The sequence below is a fragment of the Xenopus laevis genome, chromosome 7S (genome assembly GCF_017654675.1).
Source record: "Xenopus laevis strain J_2021 chromosome 7S, Xenopus_laevis_v10.1, whole genome shotgun sequence".
Lineage (NCBI taxonomy): Eukaryota > Metazoa > Chordata > Amphibia > Anura > Pipidae > Xenopus > Xenopus laevis.
In genome coordinates, this window is record NC_054384.1 from 40,426,124 (window position 1) to 40,453,324 (window position 27,201).

The window sequence follows — 27,201 nt, forward strand, 5'->3', positions numbered from 1 at the left end:
TCATGCAAATTAAAATTCAAAAGTATATCATAATTATATAAAGATGAGCAAGATAATTATATTATCTAAAGATAATGAGCCAATAAACCCATAAAGTATTATCAAATAACCAGATCAACAAAAAACCAAAACCCACATGGTGGAATAACAAAATAAAAATATTTTATAATGACACAGAGCCACTAAAACTGCCCAATAAATAAAGATAATTAAATTTGTAATGGCTCCAAAATGTATGATTTGTGTCTAGATCAGGGGTAGGCAACCTGTGGCTCGGAGCCTTATGTGGCTCTTCATCCTGCTTGCTGCGGCTCGGTCTTGCAGCTTTGTCACGTTGTCTATATAGCCCTCTCACCTGCTGGCGGCTTCTTGAGTTCTGTTGCAAGGGCTGTAAAGACATCCCAGGAGTCACAGGCAAGACCGAGCCACAGCAAAATGAATCATCATGGTCCTTACCGAGGTCACACACTCAAGACGAGAGAAGAGGGAAGATCAGCATGGAGCTTCAGAAATAGAAGTCACATTAAACTAGTGTTGCCATCTGGCTGGTATTTTACCGGTCTGGTCAGTAAAAATTATGGTTGATGTTATTAATAGGGAAAAATTTAAATACAAAGGAAGGCCGGTATTTTTTTCCGGAAAAGGTGACAACCCTAAATTAAGCAGATGACAACACTAGCATTTAATAAGGCTATTAGGGGGCTGATTCACTAAATTCGAGTGAAGGATTCGAAGTAAAAAAACTTCGAAGTATTTTTTGGGCTACTTCGACCATCGAATGGGCTACTTCGACCTTTGACTACGACTACGACTTCGAATCGAAGGATTCAAAGAAAAAATCGTTCGACTATTCGACCATTCGATAGTCGAAGTACTGTCTCTTTAAAAAAAACTTCGACCCCCTAGTTCGGCAGCTAAAACCTACCGAAGTCAATGTTAGCCTATGGGGATCGTTGGATTTAAATCCTTCGAATCGTTCGATTCGAAGGATTTAATCGTTCGATCGAAGGAATACTCCTTCGATTGTACGATCGCAAGATTTGCGCTAAATCCTTCGACATCGATATTCGAAGTTGAAGGACTTCAATTCCTAGTCGAATATCGAGGGTTAATTAACCCTCGATATTTGACCCATAGTGAATCAGCCCCTAAGTGTTTCATTTATTTAAAGTAGGCCTACACATACACACTGCACTTCTGTTTGTTGTATTCTGTTGTTGTGACAGTTAAAATTAAAAAAAGGTTAAAACTTTTAAAAGTTTATAAGCTGTGTTATGTTTTGCAGCTCCAGACTATTTTTCTCTAGTGGAAGAGGGGGCAAAATGGCTCTTTTGATAGTAAAGGTTGCTGACCCCTGCCCTAGACGCACTAGGGATAGCATTAGGAGCAGAGCATGTTCTTCCAGCCACATGGGCCAGAGAAAGGCAGGATGGTTGTTATTGTAATTGAAGGCCAGGTGGGGTTTGTAACTATAGGGAATGGTATGCTCAAAAGTTCATTCATACAGTCAACAACCTAGTGCCAAGGTGCCAACCAGCAATCACATTTTTTTCATATGTTTATAGACGCTACATTTATATTAAACTGCATGATCCTTTTATCAAATACAAAAAGCAGTCACATTATTTATAACTAAACGTTCTTAAATGAGAAAAGCTGACATGAAAAATCTCTACCTTCAGGCCACAAAAATCCATCACTGCTTCCCTGCGTGTTGCCAAATTATCTTTTGCTTCATGACTGATCCCTCACAAAAGTGAATGTCACTTACTAACATACCGTTGACCTTTTATATATCGCATTAATAATAATGAAAATTATCCAATTTCTTTTTGTTTTTGCAGTGGGACAGAACTGAACCTTTCATTTGGTTGCTTTGTGTATGAATGTGTTACTCTTGATGTAAAAAAACATAATGTTAGAAGTGTTAATAATAATAATAATAATAACCTGAATAAATGCAAATGCTTCACCACAGCAAGGCTGTTAAATGCCAGGTAATGTGATTGCCTTAATTCCCTTTAAAAGGGCCTTGGCTTTCATCTTGCTGTCATTTCGGTATGTAAAGATGCAATTTGCCATGTTTTTGCCTTAATGCAGCCTCCCCCCCAGGATAATTTACGTGATAGAACTTGATAGCCAGTTGTGTTTTTCTGATGTAGGGACCAATAGGATATCCTATCCCTATAGAGTTAATCCCTTACCTTTTGTATGTAGTTCTCTTTTCCCTTTTTATTGGGCCAAGCCCTTGTAACTGGTAAAGTGTAACACCCACACCTATTGGACAAAGAGTGTAATGACACTCCCCTGCCACACTGCTATATAGTGTTGTGCAGGGAGTGTCCTCTTCCTCTTTGGCTCCTGGTGCTGCTGCTAGGTGAATCCCCATTGAGCCTGGGATCACCATAGGCCCCAGTAAGCATTTACCCCAGAGGGACCTGACACCTTTGGTGCTAAGTCGGGGACCAGGTAACCCCGTGAACGAGGACCAGCTAATATAGTAAGAACTTGTTATAGTCTCTCTAGGAGAGAAAGACAGAGAGGTGTAGCAGAAAGAGCAGTTGTCGCTCCAACGAGGATTGTAGGAGGAAGTAGCTTCCCACAAGGCCTGTTTGCCTTTAGAGCAGGGAACTCAGTTGATAGGCATCTAGGTGAGCAAAGGACTACCTGTACCCTACCTGATCGATCCCGATCCCCTCACTGTGCAACGTCGGTTAAACTGGGAATTGATGTACACCTATCTGCAATATCCTTTGGGAGTCGCACCTGTTTGACTGTGAACCTTGTACTGTCCAAAGTGATTCCACCTGCTGTGTCCTCAGTATATTGTAAGTAAACCTGTGGTCATTTGCCTCTGGCATAATAAATCTGTGCTCCTGTTTTACCTTTTTAAAGAACCTCCTGGTGTCCATTATTCTATTTTACACTTAAATGCCTGTGAGTTGTAGTTCAACTACAGTTTAAAGGGGAAGCTTCCATTTGGGGAAGGCTCTGCCCTGGGTGAAGATTCGCAATGTAAACCCATGCTCACTACCTAGCTGGTCACCATTAACTCCTAATTGGCAGAATAGGCCAAGAAAGCGTTACACTGACATGAATAAATTATATTAAATAATGATTTACAGTATCTTGTCATTGATCCCTTTCTGCCAAGCTCTGTAATTTGCATTCTTCTTCTAAGCTTGTTTCAAATTCAGGTTTCAACACCATCTTTATTTCTGTTTATCACCAATAGCTATAGTTCTATTTACGACTATCCACTCAGATGTTTTTGTTCCTTTCCCAGTGTGGTAGGTGTTGATGAATCAGGCTACACCATATTAAACTCATGATCCAGATATTTAGTTGTAAACACATTTTGCTGGTAGGTGGTGCTGCAGCATTTTAGCTTAACTTTGACATAAATATGCATATCCATACATTCAAGCTTTACTAATCAATGTCCTGTGATTGCTGAAGGCCAACCACCTTGGTAAAGGTCAGTTTAATATTAGGAGACCTTTTGTGTACTTTATTTCTTTGTGAATTCCAAAGAACCTAACCAGTAATCAAATGAAGAAAATGCATTTAGTGACTAAAATAACATATCTAAATGGTAATCGCTGGGATTTTTGGCATGTCAATGTTAAAGGAAAATAAAAGCTGCATGTATTATAAAAACAACTGTTATCCTTGTTTAAAAGGTAACATCTGTCCAGCTTGAAATGATAGTGATTTTTTTGTCACGTTCTATGGTGAATCCTGTCATGCAGTTCTGCTCGAATTCTACTTGTATGTTTCTGCTATATTTTACTTTCACGTTTATGGCTGCTGTGCTCACCAGTTTATCTTCTAACTTTTGAGTGTAGAGGAAGTGTGTAACAATTTCATAATGCACATGGGGGCTGATTCACTATGGGTCGAATATCGAGGGTTAATTAACCCTCGATATTCGACTAGGAATTAAAATCCTTCGACTTCAAATATCGAAGTCAAAGGATTTAGCGCAAATCCTGCGATCGTACGATCAAAGGATTATTCCTTCGATCGAACGATTAAATCCTTCGAATCGAACGATTCGAAGGATTTTAATCCAACGATCGAAGGAATATCCTTCGATCAAAAAAACTTAGGAAAGCCTATGGGGACCTTCCCCATAGGCTAACATTGACTTCGGTAGCTTTTAGCTGCCGAAGTAGGGGGTCGAAGTTTTTTTTAAAGAGACAGTACTTCGACTATCGAATGGTCGAATAGTCGACCGATTTTTAGTTCGAATCCTTCGATTCGAAGTCGTAGTCGAAGGTCGAAGTAGCCCATTCGATGGTCGAAGTAGCCCAAAAAAACTTTCGAAATTCGAAGTTTTTTTACTTCGAATCCTTCACTCGAAGTTAGTGAATCAGCCCTTTAGTATACAGAAATTCTACAGAAAAAGTCAAAAGCAGGGTTTAAATCTAAAGGTGGGAAATTGTGACCTAGTATGGACTAAATGGATATTTAAGATCTACCAGAAAATATAACGGAAAGTGGAAATCCTCCACTTTCTGGTATAAATGCCAGAAAGTGGAAGATTTCCTTGACCTTTACAGGAACTAAGATGCATTATCACTGCCCTAAAACTTAGGAAATGGAAATGGAAAGAGAATAATGTGTTTAGTTTTTAAACATTAAATAAATTCAATAGGATTGCTGTGCGTACAATAAGGATTAATTATATCCTAGTTGGGCTCAAGTACAAGGTACTGTTTCATTAATACAAAGACAAAGGAAATCATTTTTAAAAATGTGAATTATTTGACTATAATGGAGTTTATGGGAGAATGCCATTCCGTAATTCGGAGCTTTCTGGATATCGGGTTTCCAGATAACGGATCCTATACCTGTACCTGTAATACTAAATTATGGTACAGGACAACATAACTTGTTGGCACTAATAAGACATCTGTATTGTTTATATTTGTCCACATCTTATTGAGACTTTTGTCCATAATGTAGGTCAAAGTAGAGACGATACGGAAGAGAGTGATAGGGATACTGACATGTTCTCTATCACTTTGATGTATATTAGGGGGCACATTTACTAAGGGTCGAATATCGAGGGTTAATTAACCCTCGATATTTGTCCCTCCAAGTAAAATCCTTCAAATATCGAAGTCGAAGGACTTACCGCAAATACTTTGATCGATCGAAGTAAAGATCGAATGATTAGAAGGATTTTAATCGATCGATCGAACGATTTTTCTCAGATCAGAAATAGCTTAGAAAACTTATGGGGAAGGTCCCCATAGGCTAACATTGTAGCTCAGTAGGTTTAAAGTGGCGAAGTATGTAGTCAAAGTTTATATTAAAGAGACAGTACTTCGACTATCGAATGGTCAAACGATTTTTAGTTCAAATCGTTCGAGTCGTAGTCAAGCTTAGTAAATGTGCCCCTTGGTGTTTCCTTAGAATTTTATATTCTTTAATTTTTGCACATTGCACTTTCAACAAATATGAGTACAGTAAACTGGAGATCTATACTGTTTTCATTTAATTTTATATACAGCATATTATTGAAATGAATTTGCTTTCTTTTCCCCTAACTTTTTCCATAAAGCATAAACTAAAAATCTCAGGAAAGTTTTTTACTGTAAATATTAAAGTACGGCACAACCATAATGTGCAACTTTAGTAATTCTATGTATATGTTACTTAAAGGTAAAAAAAACTGTAAAGGAATTCTGTCACAACATATTAACCCATTTAAATAATTATCTGATATTGCCTTCATATTATAGTCATATTTAATTTAGCTATTACTCATTATCCTGAAAGTTCTGAAATAGCACACAGCTATTTTTAATGCTTAACAAATTATTCAGACAGGAAGTGAACACTGCTAGCCTATTTCCTGCTTCCTGCTTTACTGTGTGATTGTGAATTCTTAGAAAATACACCTCACGTCGTTAAGCAAATATCACTTCTTTATTTCCATTCTGAGTCTGGCCTCGTTCTTGACACTGCTTCTGATTTCTGTTCGGCTCCAGTTTGTGCTTTCTTCTGTTCTGAACTAGTATGTTTCTGGCATATCAACTGGATTATCTTGATTTGACAGGCTTTAGGCTATTTACTCATCTGTCTGCATAAGTACGCTTCAAGACTCTGTGGTCCTCCTGCATAGCTTTAACAGTTCGTGGCCAGTTGCTAAGAAAAGTTCAGGTTATCCAAATTTAACATGAATGTTAAACGGATTTTTTTAAATTCTTCAAGAGTAATTGCTGAATTAATCTGTTCAGCCTCCTGCTTTCAGTACAAATCCTGTTCACATTCCTTTTCCTCAAAATTTTTACAGTGATCATAATTGTAGGTAGCTTCCTGAATCAATGTCATCTGCAGTTTCAAAGCCATAGGGCTGGTTTTCAAAATAATTGAGTTAAAGTGGGGATTATCATTTCTTTATCTAGAGCAGAACAACTGCCATTTTAAGCAATTTGGATAAATTGGCCCATATATTTGATTTCCTTTACTGTGACACAACAGTTCGGGTAATCTTGCTAACCCTGTGTCAAGGCAAGCATTTAGCAGCTAAGTAGCTGAATTCCATGAGTTGGTACACGGCAAACACAAAAATCCCCAAATATCCCACTTATATATTGGACTTTCAGACTTGGTTAAAGATTAGTCCATGTGGAAGAATCCAAAACTTGGGCCCCAGTCTAAATGTTCAGAAACCCTCGCTTCACAACAGTTCAAAAATTTGACCTGTCTATGTATTCTTCATGGACAGGAGGTTTCAACAATTAGAGTTGTCAGGAGCAGATGGAAACTTCCTTGTTATAAGATCTTCCTGGCAAAAACAGCAAGTGGCTTACTCCTTTGTTCTGGTTCAGTCACTCATAAGTCATGTCTATTGCCTCACAATGGAAAAAATACAGTTCTTCTTAGTTCATAGGCATCATGGGCCTTCCATGATTTGTTATCATTTTGTCTAAGTCTAGTCTTGTTCCTCACTATGCAATCTAGTTCCTCTAATTCTACATACATCTTGCATTGCCTTGGTTTCCAACAGGAGGACCAGAACCCTTTGGATCTGTGTCAAAAGGTTAGTGCAGGTCTACCCAATAATGTCCACACAGTTACTATACCAACTTTTAAGTAGAGTGCTTGAACAAAGCTGTAACCAAAATCTGTTTCTACAGCAGAAATAACATCTTATTAGAATTTAATATTTTACAAGGTAGTGGCATTACGAAGAGAAAACACCTCACCCAATCATAAGGCACTATCGAAAACCTCAATAAATACCACAACACCACCAAGAGTCTTTTGGCAAAGCATAAAACTTTGTTTTTCTCCAGGTTGAAGTTCCATATTCAAAGGAAGAAAAGAGTCAAAATCAGTTGCCTGTCTCTTATTATGCACTTTTTAGTGCACCCAAATTATTCATTTCACTTGTTGAGAAGAATGTGAGAGACAAGTCCAAGAACCCTAAAACAAACACAACAAAGTATTCAATTTAGGTTTTTCACATATATATATATATATATATATATATATATATATATATATATATATATATATATATATATATATATATATATATATCTCCATATATCCATAAATTCCGAGTTGCTGTATGCTGCATATACTACCGAAATAAAGCCCAAAGCTGCAGTATAGTGAATCACTTACCAGTAGAAACATATTGCTTACCAACCCTTGGATGTTGCTCCCAGTGGCCTCAAAGCAGGTGCTTATTTTTGAGTTGCAGCACACATTTTTTTCAGTAATAGCTGTATGATGCCCTGAGGTGTATGTGAAAAGGGATACACTCTAGTAGTTGTTCTTCGGTCAGTTAAGAACCCAAGTGAATTAGATTATGCACTGATTTAGGTTATGTAGCATATTGAGGACCAACATGAGATCTAATGTGTAGTAACCTATATAATACTGGGATAGGTTGAAATCGTAATACATAGTTATTTGTGGTGGTCACCACTTTGAGTTTTATTTCTCCAGTAGGTTTTAAGTATCCAAAGCAAAATTAGATAAAATCAAACGGGTAGCACACAAAAGTTTGTTTCTGAAAGTTCACTTTTTAATTTAGTTAACATTGCTTATCTTGCAACTTGGCAAGCTCAAATATAATTCTTCGAATATACCAATATCGTAGCTTGATTAAACAAAGTTTACTATTTCCTAAGGGTAATAATCATGCATCAAAATGGGAAAACATATGTCTGCTGATGTCAGTTTTTTAATGGATAAATAGCAGCAAACATTAATTGTCAGTTGTCTCATTCATAAATTAATTCCTTGAGCAATTGGATTTTTGCTTTCCCTGGGCATGCATACCTGTACCTGTACTAATGGAAACATATTGAAACCTTCAAGAATGTAATAAATCTTAGAATAAAATGTTTGCCTTCAGCTGATTTTTGCATTGATGGGTCTTGGTATGTACACGTGTTTACATTACAAGAAACCAACTTTTGGTTGGTTGGATGGTTCTTAACCTATGGAATGAGTTTCCCATGATAAGTATGTTTTGTCACCATTCCATGTAAAATTTTCTCCTTAAGCAATACATAAGGGGTCATTTAATATGACACCAGGAAGAAGTACAAGAGCATTAAGGAGTATAGGCTCAAGCCCTGTAGTGCTCATGCAGTTACACTTCTGCCGATGGTCTGGCTACATTCTCTGAGGTGAGGTGCAGAGTGCAGTGCTAGTGCATGCAGGCATCATTGTGGTCTGCATGTGTCACCATTTCTGTCCATGCCTGAATAATGTGAATAAAGTTAGAGGGGGCATCCATGTGCCTTTCTCTTCCAACCTCTCATGAATACAGTGCTGATGAATGCAGGCAGCACTGTGGTCATGGAATTGACTGCAGGACCCTATAGACAAAATACTTGGAAAAAAATGCACATAGACAAACATAATGTAATATTCCTTGTTAGTTAGTACACTGCATATTTTAATTGCAAATACCAGACTTTTAATGCATAATTGAAGGTGGTCCAATCTTTTTGAGCAAAAAGAATTTTTAACTACTTAAATCACATTCCCCTGAAAGATTGTTTTACAGTATACATCAAGCTAGATTTAGACTGATGTGAAAAGCTTATCTCCTAATCCAGTTCCCCGTTTTTCAATAGAGCCAGGTGCAATTCAATGAAAAACACTTAAAGGTGTGGTTCACCTTTAAAGGAAAACTATACCCCCCAAACAATGTAGGTCTCTATTAAAAGATACTGACGCATGTGTAAAACCCTGATTCATGTAAATGAACCATTATCATAATATACTTTTTTAGTAGTATGTGCCATTGGGTAATCATAAATAGAAAATTGCCATTTTAAAAAATAAGGGCCGCCCCCTGAGATTGTAAGATTCACTGTGCACACATACAAACCACATGTAAGGTCACATGAGCCAATTAACAGACAGAGTTCTACCTTTTGCTTCCTCACTTCTTCCTGTTACAGTTAGTATTTCTGGTCAGGTGATCTCTGAGGCAGCACAGATAGAGTCACGAAATGGTGGTTCAAGGCAAGAGATGTAAAAGGGCAATATTGATGTAAATATATATTCCAGTTTGGTAAGATTCTTTAATATGTCATTCAATTTGATATAAACTATCTGTTGCTTAAGTATTCATTTTGGGGGTATAGTTTTCCTTTAACTTAACTTTTCGCATGTTAAAGAGTGGCCAATTCTAAGCAATGTTTTAATTGGTTTTCATTATATATTTTTGTATAGTTTTTGCATAATTTGCCTTTTTCTTTTTAACTGTTTACAGCTTTTAAATGGGGGTCACTGACCCATCTAAAAACAAATGTTTTGTAAAGCTACACATTTATTGTTATTGCTTTATTACTCCTCTTTCTATTCAGGTACTCTCCTATTCACATTCCAATCTCTTATTCAAATCAATGTATTGTTGGATAATTTGGACCGTAGCAACCAGATTCCTGAAATTGCAAACTGGAGAGCTGCTGAATACAAAACTAACTAACTAAAATACCACAAATAATAAAAAATGAAAACCGATTGCAAATTTTCCCAGAATTTATCTCTCTTTGTACGTCATACTAACAGTTAACACAAAGTTGAACAACCCCTTTGATTCACTTTTATCACATTGAGGGGATTATTTATTAAAGTCTGTTTTTTTCTGGTTGGACTTTTAAGGAGAAAAATACTTATTTCCTTATTCAATTCCAGATTCCCCCCACCCAAATAAACTGGAACTGAATTAGGAGAAAAGCTTTCTTCTACTTAAAATGTAATCTCACCCATTAGTTATAAAGCTATAAACCATAAAAATAACATTTTCTCATTGTTTTGAATCTAGCCTATTAGTTCAGAAATGTGCTAAACTACGAATACCATCATTTTGATAAGGTGAATGCTATGCAGTAGCTGAGAAAGGAACTAATGGCGTTAGTATCCATTTTGCAGGGTTTGCTTACTCCTGCATGAATGAGTAAGCCTGGAAGCTCAATTCCCATAGACTTTATTTTATAAAATTTAAAGTTACATTTTTTAATAAATCAGTACCATGTGCTTGATTCCAACTAACCTATAATTTATTATAATGAGATGAAAAGAATTGTATTGATTTTAATGTTTAAATTATTTTTAGTAGATTTAAGGTATGTAGATCAAAATCATGGATGGATCCCTTATTTTATTAGAAGGAAAAGGTTAACTCTTACAATGAGTAAATAAAGGCTCAGACTCTACAGCAACACAAGGTATAAGTCAATTATAATGAAAAGAGAGAAGGAAAGAAAAGAACCTTGTTTTGTAACTGTGTCAATTACTACACCTCTATAATTCGAACACTTCCCTCAAAATAATAATTTAGTTTCAATTAGTTGTATAATTTAGAAAAGGATACCCTTATCTTATTGCAGTAGTCCGAATTGAAACTATGTTTGCAGTCTTTAAAATAAGCTGACCAGGTTAGCAAATTACAATGTTGCTTATTATTGTAGTTTGGTAAATTTAACTCCTCTCTACTGGTTATAACAAGCCATGTGCAACATTCACCTTCAAAGACCTTACAATAAATATTTCTAATAGAGAAAAACTTATCAATTGGTATCGTTTGTTATTTTATTCCGGTTTAACCCACAAAATCGATAACCACTAGAATTAAAATTCGGAGTTAATTACTCCCTATTCAATCACTTTAATTTAAGGTGCCGTTATTTTATAAGGATTCCAATTCATTCATAAATTAATTAAATTCGCTCTCAACGTTCTAATCAATTAAACCAATAAGAGGTTTACTATTGCAATTCATTAAAATATACAATATAAAGTGACCTGTGCAATCGATTTGATTTTGGATAATTCTGATGTGCTCTAATTAATAAAGTGCCATGTGCAGTCAATTAATTCACCAATTCATTTAGTGGCTTGTGCATAAATTAATTAAGATCTAAAAGTTAATTACTATGGTCACAATTAAAAAAACACCCTGGTTATCAACCTCTTGATTAAAAGTTGAGGAAAAGTGAAAATTGTATAGAGGGTGGAGTTGCTCCCAAGAGTATAACTAATAGTTTTTTCTAAGTCCCTAGGAACACCACAAAGATGTAGAACGACAGGACCTGTAGGGCTGCGGTCTCAATTGTACCTTCCTATGTGTTTGGAAGAGGCTAGCTTAACCTACAAAACCGCAAAACCCACAGTCCTTAGAATAGAAAATAGATAAGTAAAAAGAGTCTGAGAATGTTATTAAAAAGGTTTTCCAATGGTTTCAATCCCGCCCCACCATCCGGTGATTTAAAGCTTTTTTTCGCGGTTCTTTATAGCCGCATACACTTCCACATATCCTTTGCGTTGACGTCATCTTCTCGCGAGATTACACGTCTAACTATAACAGACGTGTACCTACGCAAGTTTCAATGATGGGCGCATATCTAATTCCCAATCCCGCCTCCAAGGATGTAAGGGGCTTCTCTGCGAGTTAACCTATACATTACTGGAGCTTATGTGATGATATTTAGGGGATTGGATAAGGCGGTTTCTATACTGATAATAATACCTTCAGCCCTATGTTATGATGATACTGTCACGTTATCGCTACCCTTGTGTAATTTAATGTTGTTCAAATAAATGCTGTAAATAAATTGTTTTCATAAATACCTCGGGGTGCAACTGTATTGAGATTGAAAATCCAAAAAGTTTCTCTTTTGAGAAGTTCTTGTTCTAAATTTCCACCTCTAATTCCCAGTGTCACTTTTTCTATCGCCCAAAAAGATAATTTTTTTGGGTCTGATTGATGTTTGGCCCTGAAATGTTGTGCCACAGTGGATAAGATTTTTTTCTGTTTTTTTATCATTTTCTGCATTCTTAAAGGGGTTGTTCACCTTCAAACAACTAGTTGTTATCAGATAGATCACCAGAAATAACGACTTTTTCAAATGACTTTCTATTTTCTATGTGTCACGGTTTTTCTAATATTGAAGTGTAAAGTGTCATTTCTCTCCTTCTGAAGCAGCTCTGGGAGGGGGGGGTCGCCGATCCTGTAAACTGTTCTAAATGGATACATTTAGTTGATACATTTCTTATCTTTATCCCTGCTGAGCAGAATCTCTGTGTTTCATTACAGACAGCTGTTAGAATTGATACAATAGTTACTGATACTCCAGAGATGCTGCTAAAAAATGTATCAACTAAATGTTGCAAAATTGTAACAGTTTAGAGTCTGCACCTGAATTACTGAGCTGCCAGACTCCAACACCAGAGACACAAACATTCAACTTTAAACTTAGATTTTGGAAAAAACGTAAAATATTTATTATGGAAAGTAATTGGAAAAAAGTCATTATTTCTAGGGAACAATCTAAAAACAACTAAATTGAAAAAAGTGTTTGGAAGGTGAACAACCCCTTTAATAGTGCTGCAATGTTTCTGCATCCTTTCTTTTAACATCTGGGTGGTCATTTCAATATATTGTAGATTGCAAGGGCACTCAATACAATAGATTACATCTCTTGTTTTGCAATTTATATAGTTTCGTATTTGTCTATTTTTTCCAAATCTATCTTGGAATGCTTCCTTTCTCACCATTTGGTTGCACATATTGCACTCTCCACATGGATAGGAGCCTTTGATTCTTTCTGGGATTTTTTTACTGCCGAAATGACTGTGGCACATTAAATCTTTTAGATTGGGGCCTCTTCTGTAACAGACCTGTACCTGATTAGGTAGTATGGAATTTAATGTTTCATCCATTAGAAGAACATTCCAATGCTTGTTAAGGATGCTCCGAATTTCTTTACTATCAATACTATAGGTACTTATAAACCGTATGGCGTTGTCGCCTTATGATCTTCCATCCTTCTTGGTTAATAGAGATTGTCTCTCTGTACATAGAGCCCTATGGTAAGCATTTTTAAGTTGTTTATTGGAATATCCTCTATCTTTTAGTCTGTTAGCTTGTAGTTTGTAGTTTTCTAAACTATACAACGAATTAAAACTAAATTATTATTTTGAGGGAAGTGTTCGAATTATAGAGGTGTAGTAATTGACCCAGTTACAAAACAAGGTTCTTTTCTTTCCTTCTCTCTTTTCATTAGGATGGATCCCTTATGTGAAACCCCCCAGGTTCTGAGCATTTTGGATAAAGGGTCCCATACCTCTACTATTTCACTGTGGATTCCCATAGTAAGTGCTTAAGGAGGATAGGTAAAGAATCTCATAAGGAGTATATGTAAAGAATCTCAGTGAGGGAAATTGGCAAGTGCATTGGGGTGATAATCAACATGTAAAAAGAAGGGCCTGCACTGATTGCACTTATTTGTCATGCCATGAGTTTGAAATTAGTTCAGACCAGGAACATGCATTTAGGAGAAATGTCCTTAAATTATTTGCAAACATCAGATGCTAAATACTATTCAACTATATATATTATATTGCATACAATTAATTTGTAATTTTAATACTTTTTTATGAAATTGCATTTTCTCAAATAATACAACATCAATCTGTAAAGAATGGTCCCACATTTTGCCCTCTGCTGGGTTACCTATATCTCTACTGTATTTTGGCTGCTTATAGCTATAGGCTTCCTGTACTAAGGTGTATCCTTGTGCTGTCAATTACACTCAGCTGTTCTGCATCAATGGGCAGGTACAGCCAGTCTTTAATGAACTCCCAGCAGAAAGTCTTTATATAAACCCTGTACTGGTTTCCTACTTTGCCAGTTTCTAGAGGTCTTCATACCTCCTGGTCACGCTGTTGGGTTACCTGGACCTGTGACTTGAGCCTCACAAATCCTATCACCTGCTTATACCATTGGACTTTGTTATCAAGCCAGTGAGCCTGCTGCCTTTTCCTTGTCTGTGCTTACAAACTGCTCAGTTTTGTTTTTCTATCTTGGATTATTAAACTGTTTTCTATGTAAGCATCCAACCTGTCTTGTTGCCAGTCTTCTCCCACTTAGTCTATACTGCAAATACTAGAATAGTGGCCCATGTGACCTGTTGTGGCCCCCTGATGGTCATTTTATGTGGGTTTTCGGTCACTATGCATGACTCTATATTTTCCTAGACATTATTGGCAGTCAAATGAAATATCTGTCATTCTTATATTTTCTTATAGAAAGCTCCATGACAAACCCTCAAGGTATGATATTTAGTATGCTTCATACAAGGCAATCAGTACTGATACAATCAGTGTTTTCTGAAATGAACTCTGGTTTCTGAATTCATCTCAAAAATAATAAAAGCAGAGAGGCAGTTTTGCATATAGCTCTGGTGTCGACTTCAAGTATGGTCACATTCAGAGGTGATATTAAAATATAAAGGAATGATATCTACACCATAAATGTTCTCCTTGTACGTAGAATATATGTGAGAAAATCAATGTATATAAACAGTATTATGTACAATTTCCTAAATATTATATATATATATTTAAAATATTATACAGTAAAAGGCAGGTTTTTTCAGAATGGTTTTTAGAAGTAAGTCAATAGAACAATTTACTTTCATACACATTAATACAAGCAATAATACCTTAACTTCAAGAACAAAGGCAAGTACTACTTGTGTTGCAGTTGCAAGGAAGTGTTTTAAAAGTGAATGTAATTTTCACTTAGTTGCTGAGTTTGTCCCATGAGTCGTTTCTGGTTGTCAGTACAATGACAGTGTAAATGTGACCTGTCACCCTCTGATAAAAAATACTCAAACAGAAGACTACTGTATATGGAATAAATCATGAAATGGAATATAAACTTTTACACAAATCATTTATACCTGGTATAACTGTCATACCAAATTCTCTGGTCAGTCATAGTTACAAACAGTAGTTACAGTTACATTGGAATTTATAATAAAATACTTGCTAGAAAAAAAATAAACCATTTAAAACAAGTATACAGTACATATATAAGACCTGTAAATTTGACCTATTTTTAAATATTGGATTACTTTTAGAATAATTATAAATGATGACCAGGTAAATGTTAGCTAGATTTAGGCTTTATTAAAAAAACAATAACAACATAAAGTTAAAATATTTGTTTTTGCACTAATGGCAGCCCAGATTGCTGCACAGCAGCCTATTTATTTAAATGGTATTGGTGTTTCTATATAATAATAGAATAATACCTTGTACTTGATCTTAACTAAACTGCATCCATATTGAAGGCAAAACATTCCTTTTGGGTTTGTTTTATGTTTAAATGATTTTAGAATGGAATCTGAAAAACCCTGGTCCCAACATTCTGGATAACAAATTCTAAACAGTGGTGTGGTGTAATTACAGGTCCCTCTGAAGATTTTTATGGGCAGGCAAGCACTTTGTAATTACAAAGTGCTTGTCTGCCCAAAAAAATCTTCAGAGGGACCTGGCACATGCTGCAATCCCTTCTTTGCCTGGTCTGAGGGGGTCGAAGGCAACTCTGTAAAATCTGCATTTTAGTGAATTTGCAGTTCGAGTATCGACCATTCACCAGAGCGAAAAGTCACCTGGCGATAGAATGCAAATGACCTCTAGTGATGGTCCTGTTCGCTAGCGAATTGCTGCCTGTGCCTGTTAGTAAACTGGCTATGTCCCTGTGGGTGGCAACTATGGCGAAAAGTCACTAGCGTTAGCCACTTCTCGCTTAGTAAATCTACCCCTATATGTTTGTGGTTCAGTTACATCATTATGGTATGTCATTAGTACTGTCTTACATTGCTTCATAGCTCAAGAGTTTCATTAATAACATTTATGCTAATAATGTGTTAGGATGATGCCATAACCTCTCTTAACTGAAAATGTTATATTGGCCCCAAAAAATGTTTTTAATAGTATTTGTAACTAATTAATTATCATTTATTGAATTACCTAATTAAACATTTCTAAGATGTTCTTGGTCCTTCTTTAGATAATTCCAAGCACATACAATGGCAATGTGGTTCAGATGGAGAGGTGTGGGTGTGGATTATGGGAGAAGCCCTAAACGATAAACCCTATGAGCAGATTTGTGAAGCACTCATGGCAGAAAGAGCAAGACTGCAAGCTCAAAAGGAGGCAGAAGAACAATGGTGAGCCTTGTAATCACATATTTTTACTTTTAAATGTAGCGTCTTTAAGCCAGTATTCTGCTATGTAAAAATTCAACAAACATCACTTCAGACTCAAGATTCTATTGGCTGTAGTTCAACAGGAGAGGGGCTTCAAGTTTGTGCTAGAGAATCCTACAGCAGGAGATGGCTGGGTAATGCTCTTTTGTCTTCTACATGTATTACAGTTGGAACACGTGCATCATGCCAAACACTTTCTTTTGGGGTTTTACAAGAGACACAGATAATATATATAATGCTAACTGACCTATCAAAGAATCTTATTAAATAGGCAATGCATGTAAGTAAGTATTTCATTGTTACATCTTTTAATTTGAGCCACCATTGTGTGATGCTTTGCATGCTCGCTAGCTAGTAATCTGATATGTAAAAATTTGTGTCTAACAGGAAACACTGAAGGTGTAAAATACATACCTCTGTTCATTCATTAACTGATGTCATCTAGCAGATATACCTGCCCTTCATTTCTGTGAGAGCACACTGCCTTGTATCAGCCAGAGGAGGGGAGGATATAGTGCCTAAAATGGTTTTATTATGAGACAATCCAATGGTTAACGTTATTAGAAAATAAAGGTTTTATATAAAACTGTTCTTCAAATAACAACATATTTATGTGATCCATTTTTATAAAGACCTGCAATGTCTTTCCCTTTAACATAAGGTGCTGTAAAATATTCAATAAAGATTTTAGGCCATATGACTATTTTCATTTTATTTTTTTAATCTAGGATTGGCTTTATATCATATTATGTTAATGCATCTTTTCATTGACAAAGGAAGCAGAAAGAAGCAGAAATTGAAAAGAAATTTAGAGATGCCATGGCCAAAGAAAAAGCGCGAATAGTAGCTGAAAAATGGAAGGAGGAAATAGAAGATAGAAAAGCAGCAAAACTGATGGAAAAGAAATTTCAGGAAAAATTAAAGGTAATGAAATGATTTTTCTGTGTGATACAGATATATGCCTGTACCTGTACAGAAGATTCTTTTCATAAACAACAATAGTTAGCCTTGAAGAATAGGAACAAACTGAGAGCCAATATCAGAGTTTATGTAGCAAATGGCGTGATCACAGCTTTATTACATGGTGTTTATGACACTTCACAAACTACTGTATCACTGTACATTTTGGGACCTAAATGCCCATTTCTCATTGATAGTGAACCAGTGAGATAACACATGGTTTATGGGAAGCCATAAACTTACCCCTACCAAGACCACTGAGAATAGGTTCTAAAAAGAAATAAAACTTATAACAGTTCAGTAATTTGTCAATGAATTAAACTTCAGACAATTCATAGTATCTTTCCAGTGATAGCATTCATCATGAGTATGTTATTGTTGTTGTTCATATAATTGTCCATATAGTGAAAAATTTAAACATTCACCTAAAAATATTATTATAACTAGTGATAAGTGAATTTTCTCACCAGGCATGGGTTCACAGCATCAAAAAAGTCGCTAAGACAATATTGACACAGAGACAAAAAAAGTCGCCATAAGAAAAAATGCCCATTGACTTAATGAATTTGGAGTGAGAAAAAACTGTCAAACAAGTAAAAAAATGTTGGAGACTATTGACTATAATGCTTTTCGCACGTTTTCTGCTATTTTGCAAATGTTTTGGCAAAGCAAAATGGGAGAGATTCGTTCATCACTAGTTATAACATACTTTACACTCAGGATACATGTAATTATTACTTACTGACTAGATCTTGGAGAAGAATAATATCTCACTTGTGCATTGCAGAATTTTCTTACTTCTCCAAGGGCAAGGAAAAGAGATTATGTTAGTTACACTCTTCAGTAATTAAAGGAAACAATCATAATTCTAACAATAACATTGGCCTTTCATGAATGTTGAACTTTCTAGAGTTTCTACAGTTTCCAATGAATTGTAAAAATTATTGTGCTGCAAATTCTCTGTTTTTTATGCTATACTCTTTTTTTACTGAAATATCTTCATATTGCTTCACACATATTTCTGCTTTAAACTGACTTAGTGACTATGTAAGATGACTAAACCATAAACATATCTGGCTGTTAAGTGGTGCATCTTTCTTCCAGTGTCCTCAGACCTACACATTGCAAAGGTAAATCCATAATGCACTGATTGCTATTCCCAATGAACAGCACCTTTATTAACAATTCAAAGCCTTGAATTATATGCAAAACACTTAACAAGCATGCTTTAAACCCTGCTAAAATATTTAAAACCTTACAAATCACCCTTTCTGAAATCAGGAACAAGATTTAAATACGATTTGTATCATTAAAAATGTTAAAGCTACAGTATCACTCACTTTGCTTATTTAAAACTCATGGCATTACATTTTTCTACAATTTAGTGATGAAAGTCTGTGCACAAGAAAAATAAATCTATCCATTTACTAGCCATTTACTAGTATACAGTATATAGTATGATTTTATTTTATAAACTGAATGTTTTAGAGTAGAGTGCTGAGTCAGAATGATCAGTCTCTAGCTCTGTTCCCAATCTATAGAAACATTTAACCAAAAAGCTTTATTTTGGTTTTATTCCTTATTTGTTCTCATAGACATGAAAACGGTACAATATTTACTTTGCAATGGCCATTTAAAAGAGATTAAGCACCAGACATTAACATTTACTGTATATATTTGTATTGTATTATAGAGAAGCTTTTAGCTGCCAGAAACACTGCAACAATTCATTTTTACACACACACCTTTGTATTTTTCAAACAGTGAAAATAATCCACAAAATACTACAAAAATATTGGAAGTTTATTAGCAACTCAAGCAAAAGTTTAGAAATATCAAATTACTGCATACTGTATGTTCACTTTTATTATTCTATTTGCACTGAAACACTAAAAGCAGATTTCTGTGAATTTCCAGATAATTCCCCCTTGATAGGTTAAAAAGCATATATTCTAAGATATGACATTTCTTTGTCTTTGACCTTGCTTTCTCTATCCTCAGATGTGTTGTTTAATACCTTTGCTGATCAGTGCACCAAAGCATATGCTAACATGTTCTTTTTTTGTTCAATTTTACAAACTATCATCTGAAAAAAAATCAGATATTCATTTGCAAGAATACTGGCCTGTTTCAGGGTATAGAAGGCTGTGCTCTGTCTTGATTTCAGTGAGCCACTAAAGCTGGCCATAGATGCAAAGATCCGTTCGTACGAATCATCGTACGATCGGACTTTACCATCTCCCGACCCACCACTAACCATTCAGATCAAAGTCTTACCAGTCAGATTAGTTAAAGAACAGATCAACAATGTTCTGCCCCTGACAGCAATCGTACAATATCTGTCATACCAAAGCTAGTGACAGTCTCCCACTGAAAATCGTACGATCGGCAATACACGCAGAGATATTATCGGCAGCCGAAATTTTCTAACCTATCCGATCGACCAAACGACCGATCCTCCGCCGGACTAAAAATGTCGGGACTCTCCACACACGGTCCGAAAATCGTACAAATCCTCGATTCGTACGATCAGATCTTTGCGTCTATGGCCAGCTTTAGAGGGGAAACATAGATAAAAAGTCTAAAGGACATCTAGTTTATGCAACAGTTATTGAAATGTTAAGTTTATACTGTGTGTCCCCTGCAATATTCTAGGTTCTATTGAGCTGCAGCAGTGCATACATATTTATATAGGTTTTTCCAATCCTTAGATGGGGACCTAGATTTCCTGCATTTTACTCAGCCCAGTTTTAATAAAATAATGTCATGCTCATACATTGCTTGTGCATGCATTTTCGGTTCATGTAACTGAAGTGTACTTACATATTGCTTCAAAATCTTTAAAAACCTATCATGGAATACCTGGTAAAAAATCGGAGATTAAGCCTCCTTTTAATGAATATAGTCTGTTGCTGAAGGATATGTCACTGTATTAAAGGGGCTCATAGGCCTCCCACTCTCAAAAGTGTTGAAACCCACTATAAACATATTATATCATGTCTTTATATAGCACCAAACCATCATAAATCCTTAGGCCATGGAAACATGGCGAGAAGTCTCCAATGCTCTCAGCCTGCATATTTTTCTCTATGCCTCATCTCAATTAATTTGAATTTGATCTGCCTGTGTGCAGCACACTAGAAAGAAAAAGCAAGCCATTATTTAGCATCTTTCTATTTGTTACCATATCAGTCGCTATACACACTTTGGCTACTTAATTGCCTGAAATTGAGAAGTGTGGCTCATTTTTGAATGAAGTTCAAAAAATATCATGCAGATTGCTAAACAAATTTCTGGCATGCATGCTGGGCTGTACATTATGTAGGAAAAGATCCCCTTTCTGGGAAAAGCCCAGCTCCCAAGTATTCTTGCACTATATTCTCTCTATCAATTAATCTTACTTTTTCAATTTATTGAAATCACCTTAAAGATCATATTTTTTTTATGGAAGACTATTCAAAATGCACAAACCATTTTAGCTCTGCTCTTTCCAGCCCAACATGCAGCCCAGCTCCAGCATGCAAAGAGTTAAAGCACAAGGTTTTTGAGACAAACAAAATACTCAATCTAATAGTCTTTTAATTTAAGAGAGTAAGGGGCAAATTTACTGAGCGGCGTAAATTTGCCATTGGCGGCTTCGCAGGCAGCACAACATTTCGCAAAACGAAAATTTGCTCAGACAATGCTAATTCATTAACATGTGAGGTTGCGTCCAGGGCGCGGAACGCTGGCGAAGTTGCACTAGTATTAATTCAGCAAGCAGAGCGAAGTTGTGCTAGTGTTGGCTAATTTGCATATAGTGGGAAGTTAAAGGGATCCTGTCATCAGAAAACATGTTTTTTCCAAAACGCATCAGTTAATAGTGCTACTCCAGCAGAGTTCTGCACTGAAATCCATTTCTCAAAAGAGCAAACAGATTTTTTTATATTCAATTTTGAAATCTGACATGGGGCTAGACATCTTGTCAATTTTCCAGCTGCCCCCAGTCATGTGACTTGTGCCTGCACTTTAGGCGAGAAATGCTTTCTGGCAGGCTGCTGTTTTTCCTTCTCAATGTAACTGAATGTGTCTCAGTGGGACATGGGTTTTTACTATTGAGTGCTGTTCTTAGATCTACCAGGCAGCTGTTATCTTGTGTTAGGGAGCTGCTGGTTACCTTCCCATTGTTCTTATGTTTGGCTGCTGGGGGGAAAAAGGGAGGAGGGTGATATCATTCTAACTTGCAGTACAGCAGTAAAGAGTGACTGAAGTTTATCAGAGCACAAGTCACATGACTTGGGGCAGCTGGGAAATTGACAATATGTCTAGCTCCATGTCAGATTTCAGAATTGAATATAAAAAAATCTGTTTGCTCTTTTGAGAAATGGATTTCAGTGCAGCATTCCTATTCCTTCTATTCGAATATTCAAATTCGGGAAAACAGACCTATTCGACCCAAAAAAACTTCAACCTAATTTCGGTTGGTCTTTTTGAATTAGAATTTCAAAGTTTTTTCAACTCGAAATTCGACCCTTGATAAATATGCCCCTTAATCTTAAAAGGGATGGTTCACCTTTATGTAAAAGGAAAACATGAAACAACTTAAATGTAAAATCCTGCTTTGTGTACCATTTTCACAGTATTCTACTTCCTAGATAATCCTAAATAGAAAATTGCCATTTTAAGAAATAAGCCCCCCCCTCGGGATCCTATGATTCCTAGTGCATGCAAACATGTTAGGTCACATGAGCAAATTTCTGGTCAGGTGATCCCTGAGTAATGTGTTATATCTACCACACTCCCACAAATCCACTTTCACTGCAATGGTGGTGCTGTTCCTCTGTTGACCCAGCAAGGTCCCTTAGCATCAGTAGTAAATTCACAGATCCGCACACAAAAATTGCAAAACTCTGAGAATAAGAATTCACTTGTCGCAATGTAATATTTTTCGTTAGGCTTTTATTGCATTGTGAATCTTAATTTGCACATTGCAAACCTTTACCGCCTGCTCTACAGTTTCACTAAACACCATATTTTGTTACAAAAAATGGTTTGCGATTGTGAAATTCTATTACATACACTGCGAACGTTCGCAAAAGTCATTTATTGGCAAACTTTGCGAGGAAGTCCTTGATGTCTTTAATCAGTCAAATGTGTTTGCAATCTTGATGCCATTATTTACTCTGCAAACTTTTTTGCTCTAGCGAACATTTGACATTCCACCAATTGATCCTAATTGGAAGCAAAACCAGCCTATTGGGTTTATTTAATGTTTGTATGATTTTCTATTAGATTTACTGTATGAAGATCCAAATTACGGAAAGATCCTTTATCCGGAAAACCCTAGGTCCCAAGCATTCTGGATAACAGTTTATAGACTGTCCTATTCCTAGCAACTTTGCAAATGTCCTGAATTATTTATTTTTTAATCCTCCACTACATCTTTCCAGCTTTCAAATGGGCATCACAGACCCCAGCAGGCAAAAATTATAGCTCAGTGAGACTACAATTTTATTATTATTGTGAATTTTTATTCCTTATGCTTCCATTTACTAAACTTAGTTTAGTTTGCTAAGGTATACAGGACCCTAGCAACCAGGTAGCTCCTGAAAGACCAAACTGGAGAGCTGCTGAACATACATAGGGGCATATTTATTATGCTGTGTAAAATAACACACCACACATCGCCAGGCTTTGTCATGTAAAAAACGGCGTAAATCTTTTCGCCATTTATTTTACACCATTTTTTAAATTTTTTTGGCGCATTTCAGTTTACACAGCATAATAAATCTGCCCCTAAAAGTTCATTCTAATGTAAACAACCCCTTTAAACCTAGAGTTTATGAACTCAACGCAACTTTACTCCATCATACTACTAATACAGAAACAAGTTGTCTAATAGAGAACAGCTTTAGCATTTTATTACCTTTTGAAATCTGCAAACATAAGGCTTGTTAAATGAGTAACTGAAATATTTGAATTTAAAGAGCTTTGATCACTACTGTAGTACAGAAATGTTATTTTCTACAAGCTTCTGTGTATGCATGAATCTAAGCAAACTGCATGGACATTTATGGCCTTATTGTTTTATCCTGATTTACATAAGGAATAATTTTGTGAAGCTGTTTTATTTGAAGCAAAGCTGCAGTCCTCCCTTTCCTGTTTTAGCAGCTTCTGCACGTTCTGTCTTGAACAGTGGCTCAGGAATTGAAAGCTTGCTGCAGCAGATCAATTAGATTTGCAATTCTCAAAGTGAAGCATGGTCATTTTTATTCCTTGTCGATATTAACCCTGATGTCAGAATTACTTTTTCAAACCACACATTTAAGTCGCTCATGTCATCATCTCATAAAAGAGTATTTTATGCTTCAGCCTTAAACCCAGCTGTCACACTGCTAATTGCTAGTCAAAATATTCTGAAGATAGTATTTTGGGTAGTTTAATATAATCTTGTTCTTTAATATGTAACACTGGGCAAAAATCATTCAATATTTTACTGGTGTATGTAAAACATATTTTTTTAAATTGTGGGGCAGAAGTGCAAGAGCTCTAAGAGGGCCATAGTGCTTATGTATGCAGCACCTTGCGGTGGTGCAGAGCAAAACTCCAGTGCAGAACCGGACTGGCAATTTGTAGCTTCTGGCAAATGCCAGAGGGGCTGCTGTAAGTTGCCACATAGACAGTCACTATTAATTGGGCTGATGGGGGGCTGTTTGGTCCTCCGTGTATGTGAAATGCCAGAGCCTATTTCGAATCCCAGTCCAGACCTGCTCCAGTGGGCACGGGTCAGCCCTTTCCCTAACAGTAAGAGCTAGACAATGTTGCGTGAGTCTGTTGTCACTCCCTTACTTACATGTTAGAATGACATGCAAGGTAGGGAAAGAGAGGGGGTGTCTATGTGCCTGCCAGCCCCTGATGAACACAGTGCTGCAGTACACAGGTAGTGCTTTATTCATGGGTGCAACCGCATGAATCTTTGCTCAGAAACAGAGTTCAGAGAGGCCTGCTGCAATTATTTAAACAAGGAAGGCAGTGTGTAACGTAAAAAGATGTAACAGTTTTTTACACTTTGCACATTGCCTTTCTAATTGTAAATGCCTACACATTTTTCTTTGCCTGAACTGCCTTTTAATCCTAGATAATAGAGTACAAATGTTGTAAAATAGTTAAAAAGACCAGTTGCTCTAAATAAAAAGAATGCATAATTTCATACTCTTTTTGTATTAAAATGCTGACCAAATTAATAGCAAAGGTTACAAGATTGATATGGTATCACAGCATACAAAGGTACTTACCTGCTTAAGCTGGCTATAAATGATTAGGCAAATGAGTCAAACATACAGCCTGGCTGTTTACATATCAATGCCACTTTGGGGGCAGATCACATCACAGACAGTCTACCTACAGGGAAACTTTAATCTGCCAATGCTCTTTTTTGGCAGGTGCAGGTTGCATTAGCAGATGAGGAAGTAAAAGGAGCTTCCTGTCAAATCTGATTGTTAGAGCTGTGCTTTGTGCAAACAATGGAATGTGGCCATACTCATGATTGGTGACATTAGACAACGGCAACACTACATTCGACCTGCTTACCTGCAGGTCTTTACCGTAGCACAATAAATAAACACATTAAAAATAAAACATTTTTTTCTGCATTTAGCTTTCAGATGACTCCCTGTGGATACGCAGTCAAGGAGATCAATGATCCTTATCTTCACATGCAATATAATGGGCTTTGTAAAGCCTGTCCACTGGGCACATAACCCTAGGCAAAGGAATAAATATATGTGGCTTCATAATCATCAGTAGTTTTGTTAACAAGCATTTTTCTTTTCTCATTTAAGACCTGTCTGAAAAGGACAGTCCTTATTTGTAATCTTATTTGTACTTTGCTCTGGTACTTTTTTAAATAATTCCTTTAAGCTTTTCTTTCAGGCCCTTCAGGTTTTGAGTAATAAAGGGGTGCAGGGACTGACTAACAGCATTTATCTCATTGCTTTCAGAACAGTCCCCATTTTTGCCATGAAGCACGATAGAGTTTGCATAAAATGCCATCACCATCTCTTTTCCTTTGCAATGATGTTGTACTCCTTCACATAATTACAATCTCATTTAGTGTTCATTATATCAATGTTAATCACGTTAAACGAATGTGCTGCTAAAGTAGCACTTTTTACAGAATTTTGTTATAATTTACTTATTCATTAATGTGCCTTTCATTACTTTAAAGTGTTAACATAAAATTCTGGAAAGCATCCAGTTGGAACAGCCTAGGCTGTGTAAAGTCTGCAGACAGTGGGAGGATGAAGCAAGGAGAAGTGTAGCAAAACCTAATATATATGAACATAATACATAAAATGGAACTGCAAACCTACTTGTGTCTTCAGATTCCAAATCTGTTAATACCAGATGAGATCGACAGGCAAATCCTTATATATAAAAGGCAATATTTCTCTGTGCAACCGCAAAGCATGCATAATCGCAGATGGTTAATAGCAACTGCCAGGTGTAGCTCATGCTAGCATGCTCCTTTTGCAAATACACTCAAATTTAACACTTGAATTATGTTTATACATTTAACTATTAGACATGCTTCCATTCTCTTTTTAAACCATGAAAGTAAAATATAAACATTAGTGAGATGTAGAGCTTAGCCCTCTACTGACTGTTAGCTTGTATGAAAATCCAAAAATAAAGAGAAGAAGTGGTGAAAGGGGCCTGTTCTATAAATATATAAGAAGACAAAGCAGCACACAAGGACTAGTAGCTGGCAAGAAGGAACTGTAATAGAGGAAAACCATAGGTAAGACCAGGAATAAGACAAGAAATAAACAGGATGAAGGACCAAGTACGAAGCAGGAAGCTGAAAGTTAAACAGCTGTGAGCAGGCAAAATTAAGTTTAACTTTAGGCCTGATTTACAATTGCAAGTGCAAAGTGCAAAGCTCACAAATGGACACTAACGTGAGCATACCGTATATACTCGAGTATAACCCGAGTATAAGCCGAGGTATCTTATTTTACCTACGAAAACTTATTGACTCTAGTATAAGCCTAGACACAACTACAGCCCTGTCTCCCAGCAGCGCACATTCTGCCAAAGCGACCCCCCCCCCAGTGATCACCGGACTTCTTTGCAAAGTTGATGGTGACAGAGAATTGCCAAACGGATTACTGTGTGCATTGTCCCACTGTCCCACTACCATGTGCAGAGGGTGCTGTTTGATATTGCCATCACTGTTAATCTTTTGTATAACCAACTGAGGGCGCTGTGTGATATTGCCATCACTGTTATTCTTTCATATACCCAACAGAGGGCACTGTGTGATATTGCAGCCACTGTATATCTTCCAAACGGATTACTGTGTGCATTGTCCCACTGTCCCACTACCATGTGCAGAGGGTGCTGTTTGATATTGCCATCACTGTTAATCTTTTGTATAACCAACAGATGGCGCTGTGTGATATTGCAGTCACTGTTATTCTTTCATATAACCAACAGAGGGTGCTGTGTGATATTGCAGTCACTGTGTATAGTGTATAGCAGCTTAAATAAATATTAATCACAAGCAGTTAATCTGCGTTTGAGTGCTCTCCTCTCTCCTACTGAAAGTATATTGCAGTCACTGTTATTCTTTCATATAACCAACAGAGGGCGCACTGTTATTCTTTCATATAACCAACAGAGGGTGCTGTGTGATATTGCAGTCACTGTT

The 27,201-nt window shown here is 36.4% G+C and overlaps 1 protein-coding gene across 1 annotated transcript in view; it reads left to right on the forward strand.

Moving 5' to 3' along the window:
* sh2d4b.S (SH2 domain containing 4B S homeolog) overlaps positions 1 to 27,201 on the forward strand; it is a 119,868-nt gene that overhangs the window by 27,101 nt on the left and 65,566 nt on the right. The window contains exons 2-3 of the mRNA XM_018239461.2: positions 16,352 to 16,511; positions 17,327 to 17,474. Of these exons, the coding sequence (XP_018094950.1) occupies positions 16,352 to 16,511; positions 17,327 to 17,474 (308 nt within the window). The remainder of the gene's footprint in view (positions 1 to 16,351; positions 16,512 to 17,326; positions 17,475 to 27,201) is intronic.